This window comes from Gekko japonicus, unplaced genomic scaffold, assembly GCF_001447785.1.
Source record: "Gekko japonicus isolate JY-2015 unplaced genomic scaffold, Gekko_japonicus_V1.1 scaffold35, whole genome shotgun sequence".
NCBI classification, from domain to species: Eukaryota; Metazoa; Chordata; class Lepidosauria; order Squamata; family Gekkonidae; genus Gekko; species Gekko japonicus.
This window is the reverse complement of record NW_015176453.1, coordinates 1162084-1169165: the sequence shown is the minus strand read 5'-3', so window position 1 is coordinate 1169165 and position 7082 is coordinate 1162084. Positions and strand designations below refer to the sequence as shown.

At 42.0% G+C, this 7082-nt stretch overlaps 1 protein-coding gene across 1 annotated transcript in view; it reads right to left on the bottom strand.

The window, feature by feature from the left end:
- The window catches only part of LOC107123615 (vertebrate ancient opsin-like), a 10556-nt gene extending 3755 nt beyond the window's left edge, over window positions 1-6801 (bottom strand). Inside the window, exons 1-3 of the mRNA XM_015426886.1 lie at window positions 6432-6801; window positions 1199-1409; window positions 995-1112 (exon numbers count right to left, since the gene is read on the bottom strand). Of these exons, the coding sequence (XP_015282372.1) occupies window positions 995-1112; window positions 1199-1409; window positions 6432-6801 (699 nt within the window). The remainder of the gene's footprint in view (window positions 1-994; window positions 1113-1198; window positions 1410-6431) is intronic.
- Between the last annotated feature and the right edge of the window lie 281 nt (window positions 6802-7082).

The window sequence follows — 7082 nt, the reverse complement described above, 5'->3', positions numbered from 1 at the left end:
GGAAAAAAGAACCCTCTGGGAGCCTCCAGTGACTGGGCCTTTGTGTCCTGACTGCTCTCCCTGAACTCTGTTATGGCTCCTAAGGTCATGTCTGCACCTCCAATTGTGTCAGCGTTCTCAGGGGATGAAACATGGCACAACAGGAAATGCTTGTTTGAAGAGGAGGAGGAGGAGGAGGAGGCGATGATTATATTTATACCCCGCCCTTCACTACCCGAAGGAGTCTCAGAGCAGCATACAATCTCCTTTCCCTTCCCCTCCCCACAACAGACACCCGGTGGCGGTGAGGTAGATGGGGCTGAGAGCTCTTTTGAGAACTGCCATTGAGAGAACAGCTCTGAAAGAGCTTATGACTGACCCAAGGTCACACCAGGAGCTGCATGTGAAGGAGTGGGGAATCAAGCCTGGTTCTTCCAGATTAGAGTCTGCACTCCTAACCACTACACCAAACTGGTGTACTATGTGACCCATCATCAGAACTGTAGAACTGAAGAACAGAGAATGCAGGTTAATTTCACATCTAATGTGCAACTGACTGATGACATTCTTCAGGTTGTACTACTCAACTATGCATCAGTGCTCATGAAACATACAAGTGACCTGGATAGCCCAGGCAAGCCTGATCTTATCAGATCTCAAAAGCTAAGCAGAGCCAACCCTGGCAAGTATTTGGATGGGAGAGCTCCAAGGAATACCAGGGCCAGGACACAGAGGCAGGCAATAGCAAGCCACCACTGAACATCCTTGCCTTCCAGCCCCACTAGGGGTTGCCAGAAGTCAACCATGACTTCCAGGCACAAGCAGGAACAAACATACTCACCAAAAAGAAAAAAACATGCAAGTGACCAAGAATCTGCACCAGTGTCAGCACAACAGCTAATCGCAAGAGAAAAATTTGGCATCATGATATGTCTAAAATGTGTATCTTAGCAAAATACTTTTTGGCATGAAGATTCACTGCGATTTCATGATTGTTCCAATTGCTGGCACCTACCTTCTTAAGTTTCCGCATTAATTTCCCATAGGAGACCAAAATCACCAAGAGTGGTAATATGAAACAGGTGGTGAAGAATGTAATAATGAAAGTGTGGTCATTGTAGTCTCCAGAATACCTATTAAAAATAAAACAGAGTGCATGGAATGTGAGGCTTTGATTAAAGCTGAGCCAAAGAAAGATCACATTCCAGAGTTGTCTTACCAGTTGGGTTCACAGGTTGTTCCGATCTTGCTAGTCGTGTAGCTGCTCCACCCCATTGTAGGGGGGATGGTCCAGATAAAGGAGAAAACCCACACAAAGGCTATGCCCAGAGCTGCATGCTTCCCTCGGAGGCGCATATTTCCCAAGGGGCGACAGATCACAAAGTAGCGCTCAAATGCAAGCAGAGCAAGTGACCAGAGAGCAACAATCCCTAGAAAGGAAAATAAGCGATATTAGAGAAAGAATTGAGTGTAGCACATCGAGTGTTGAACTTGACCAGCAAGATCTAAATTCAAATCCTTATCCAGCTGTGAAGCTCCTTGAGTTACCATCATCTCTCCACCCTATTTTCCTCAAAGTGTTGTTATATGAATAAAATGAGGGTTCAGATACCTCACCCTGAATTCCCTGATGGACTGGTTCAATAAAATTGTAATAAAGGAAGTAGCTAATCCAACGTGACTGGAACTTGCACCAGCCAAAAGAACATAACATGGTCAGGGCATGGCAACGGTCTTGGCCCCTCAGCCCAACAAGCCATCTACCTCTAATGAGATTTTCAAGTCCTTGATGCTTTAAAAAGTATATAACATGGCACACAAGCACAGTCCTGCTTATCTGTGCTCATGGTGGGTGGATTTTACTCATAGCAATTCTACAAATAGAGAGTGAAAGTACACCTTTATGAGAAATATAAGGCTGCTGTTGAAAATGGCATCCCTGTAACCTTTCCTTTTATGGTTAGCTCATTTGACCAAAGGTCTTAAGCATAAAACCGCTACATCTCAGCAATATAAAACAAACGTACAACATGGCGTAGGCAAGGCAGATAAAAGCAACATTCAGAACATCACAAAATCTAAAACAGACTAAATAGATACATAGTTTAGATAGACCTATAGTGTTCCACAAGTAACATAAGGTAATATGATAAAACAAAGAAGAATAAAATACAAAGCAATGAAATACATATATCTCCTAAAAGTCTTAAGCACATTAGATTAAATCTATAACCCCTTAGATAGGAAAAATGGGTGAACCCCTGTCATGTCTCTTATGGTCAGCAAAGTAAGGCTCATTGTAGCAGCGTTTTAAGGGTTACAGGCTCTCCCCCTTTCCTTTCTAGTACCACAAAGTGAAATCTATCCAGGGTCCTGACACTATCACATCCCTCCCCCATTGTACATTGTTGGCTGCCTACGGTATGTGTGTGTGTGTTCATGGTATTCAGGACATGGTAAAAGTTGCACTACAGTGTTCAGATGGGGAAGAGGAATTCTCAACACAAGAACGTCATTTTCACCAGGGACTCTATGTTTTTTATATGTACTTCAGTGCTTCCATTCTTATTCAGGGCCCCCCCCCCCCAAATTCCAGAATAAAGGATTATTTCAAGAAAGAAAGTGTGTGCTAATTACACAGTGCTGTTACATTTGAACTGTTTAGAAAGCATTTAGAATGGTGGGCTTCTTCATTACCTGCCCTCTTTTCTCTTATTGATAAAATTGGGAGGGTGCCTGAAATCTGGACTAAGCTTAAAATTGTTCCTATTTTTTTTAAAAAAAGAAGACACACACACCCCTCCAATACTTGTGAATTATCAACCAATTAGCCGCTTGTCAATTGTTGGTAAGTTTTATGTGAGATATTTATTGGATAAGCTTTCTTCTTGGATGAACACCCCAAACATTGTGGGCTTGGAACAGATTGGCTTCTACTCAGGCAAATCTGCACTGAATCATTGCATTATCCCTGACCATTTTGCAGAGAAATATAGTGGTTCAAGTAGGAAGAAATTGTTTTTACTGTTTTTGACCTGAAGGGGGCTTTTGATTCTATCCCCAGGAACCATACGTGGGATAGACTGAATAAGCTCTTGATGGATAAGAGATTTTTTTCTTATTTGTAAATTATACTCTTCAACTAGTTGTGGTTTGCAGGGTGGATTAACCACTGAGATCTCTGCAAACCAGGGGGTTAAACAGGGGTGTATTCTGGCTCCCTATCTTTTTAATTTATTTATGAACAATCTGGCACCCATTCTGAGGCTGGTCAATGGCCACTTTCCAAAACTTGGTCCCTGTCATATTCCATTGTTTCTTTATGCCAACGATGCTATGGTATTTTCCTTAACACAAATGAGCCTCAAATGCTTACAGTCTGCTTTTCTGACCCATTGCAATGCTAATTTATTGCCTATTGATTTTGAAAAATCCAAAATTATGTTGTTATTTTTCTAAGGCCTGGAAGTATTTTAGTAGGAGAGTCAGGGAACCATGGAACAAGTCAAGCAGTTCAGATATCTGGGAGTACATTTTTGGTATGATAACAGCAGGTCTACCCAACTTAACTTAACTTGGCCAAATGCGGTATGTCTGCTGGGGTAGGTTTCTTTTCTGTTCATGTTCTCAGACTCCTACTTAAGCAAGTGGTCGCACACAGTTCTGTAGAAAATTAATTCAATTGGCCTTCCACTCGACTCACTCCATATGTTGAAGAAACAACAGGGCTTTAGATTGCTGTGTCAGAGACTGCAGGATATCGAGAGACAACTTTGGCACGCTCTAGCAAATAGAACATTTTACCCTATTACAAATGGTATAATGCCAGTCTGTGGGTCTCCTGCTTTCCTACTTATTCCATCTTAAATTCCCCCCCCCCCAAGTCTGCAGAGCTTTTACGCTCACCTGGTTTAGCATTCTGCCTTCAGCAATTCTTTATGGTTGATTTTTGAGAATTTCTCATCAGGAGAGATATTGTTCCTGTAGAGCCAGGGTTCCTGAATTTTTACCTCGTGTCTTATGATACTATAGCTTTTGTACTGAGTTGAGGAAATCCTTAATTAGCCCCATCTTACACAAATTTCAGCATTTCCCGCATGAGTGGTTGGTTTTATACCTTTTATCTGACTGGAACACATTGCCAATCAAGTTGCTAGCTCTTTCCTAGCCACTATGAAGATCCATGGGTTGGTTATGAATTATCATGAATGGTTTTATCTCTATTTTGCTTGTGTTTATGAACACCAGTGTGCTATCTGATGTGTATATTTGTGCTAACTGGCTAGGTAGTATTCTAGACTGTTTAGTGTTTGTAACAAATGCCTAATCAAAGTTCTGTGATGTTATTATTAGATAATTATTTGCTAAATATTTTCATTTACTTAATATAGTACAAAAGTTTGAAATACACTTGCCTTCACATGTATGTATGAAGGTGCCATCTAGTAGCAACCAACTTATGGTGACCTCAATGGCATAATATAGTACAAAAGTTTGAAATACACTTTTCACACAAGAGTTAAATTTTCAAATCCTGGCCTTCTTTCTGATTTTGTCAGTTTAGCTAATCCGCAGCTTGGTTTTAAATGAATTATCAAGCTTTGGTTATGCAAAAACATGGAGCCTACGAACTGAGAACTTCTTGCCTTCACATGTATGTATGAAGGTGCCATCTAGTAGCAACCAACTTATGGTGACCTCAATGGCAGTGACCCAAAAAAAAGGGCTTCCAAGGCAATGAGAAACAGAGGTGGTTTGCCATTGCCTTCCTCTGCAGAATCTTTCTTGGGCATCTCCCACCCAAGTACCAGCCCTGCTTTTGAGGTATACCACATTGACTTCCCTCCCTCCTTCAAACATACTCATTCCCAAATAAATCCTTTTGTGTATCACAGCTGATGTTACACATAAACTAGTTCCCAATTATTTCACATATGAAAGCAGATGCAGAACATAAACAGAACCTCCATTGTTTTCTGCTGACCCTTACAGCACTTTGATCACACAAATCCTAGGTTCAGTCACCAGCATCTCCAGATAGGATCCCAGGTAGTGGAGAGATTTCTCTGCCTGAGAAAATATTGGGCTTGACAAACCAACGGCCTGATATGAAAGAAGGCGAATTCATATGCTGAGAGAATAAAATAGGAATTATCATTCACATGGGACAACCTAGAGGTTAACCGCGATCTCCTTCGGCAAAATGTTAGACGTGTCAAACATACAAACAGCACAGGAAAAAGACATAGATAGCCAGGAGCAGCAACATACAAACAGCACAGGAAAAAGACATAGATAGCCAGGAGCAGCACAATAGCCCTCCAGCTGCATGAATAGTACAGAAGAAGAGTGATTTACTACTATTTTTTCATTTAGGAATAAGTTCTTGTAGCTAGAAAATTTAGGCACAAGTGTGCTTGGATAATATGAAGATTACTGAGATAGAGTGGATTGCAGAAGGAGCTGCTTTGGGGTGAATGTAGATGCAAAGTAATTGACCAATTACCTGGATAAAGAGCTGCAGTTAATCAACTACCAACACTTTCATTGGTCAATAGCCCTGTTACAGCATGATTATTTTTCATTTTTCAACAATAAGGCTTCAAGACAGAAAAGATTTACTACAAAGCCTACCTTGTTCTTTCCAAGCAGCATGCATTCTGTAACACACCGTTTACCCTTCCAGCATTTTAAAGGAAATAAATCCCTATAAACAAACCTGTGTTACAGCTGCTGGCTGCTGTGTGCATTTCCATTTGTCATCCCAAATACAGAATGCTGCTCGCCAGTGTTAGTGTGTATAATTAACTGGGCAATGTCAGTGGCAGTGGGTGTGTACCAGCTCAGTGGTGTGGTCAAGTTATAGCATCTACACATAGAAGTCATGAACACATGAAGCTGGCTTATGCTGAACCAGACCCTTGTTTTATCTAAGTCAGTATTGCCTACTCAGACCAGCAGCAGCTCTCCAGAGTCTCAGGCAGAGAAAGGACTTTCACATCACCTGCTCCCTGGTTCTTTAACTGGAGATGCCAGGGATTGAACCTGGAACCTTCTGCATGTCAAGTAGATGCTGAGCCATGGCCCTTCCCAAAAGGTGCCTTTTCTCTTTAGCTCTAACTGTACACAAGGGTACATTTCACAATTCACAAGGGCCACTTCCAGGGTTGCTAATGAACAAGCACCCTGACCTGGATGGACCAGGCAAGCCCGATTTCATTAGATCTCAGAAGCTAAGCAGGGTCAGCCCTGGTTAGTGCTTGGATGGGAGACCACCAAGAAAGTCCAGGGTTACTTGGCAGAGGCAGGCAATGGCTATGCTGCCTCTGCTTGTCTCTTGCCTTGGAAACACTATGAGGTTGCCATAAGTAGGCTGCGACTTGACCAGTACTTTACAAACTCGCATTGAACAAGGAGTTGTATATGTATTAAAATAAAACCTTTCAGCTTACCAAAGAAAGTCACTGCAAATCCTTCCAGCACACAAGCCCAGCGGCCCATGTAAAAATAACCCTTCATGTTGGTTAAGAAACTGATGGTGCCTCCAATCAGAGAGACCAGGAAATCCGCCACAGACAAGTTCACTATGACATAGTTGACCGGCTGCCTTAGCTGTTTGAATTTCACAGTCACCAGGATGACAGTAAAATTTTCAGAGAGAGACAGGGCGGTCACCAAGAACATCAAAGCAGAAATAAGGTGGAAATTCCATGGCTGAATGAAGTCCATTGGGTGCCGGAATGGGTCCGGCAGGGGTAAGGAACTTGCTGAGGGACCTAGAGTTGAGGACTCGTTTTCAGATTCTCTCACCAGTCCATCCATTCCTGAACCTCACCATAGAAAAGCCGACTATATCCAAAAGGTTTACTTCATCTCACCAACTCTGTGTTTTCTCACCTTCAGACAGAATTTCACAGCTATATCAGCAGCTTAAAAAAAAAAAAAACACCTCCACACTCCTGTGTGTGAAATAAAACTAGCAAAATAAAGTTCTCAGAAGAAAGTTGTTCGGCAGTCGCAGTAAGAAAGCCCACGCAGGGGAGTCTCTGAAAAACAATCTGGTCTCCTTGCTCTTCTCTCTTTGCTGCTCCTAATTTATATCC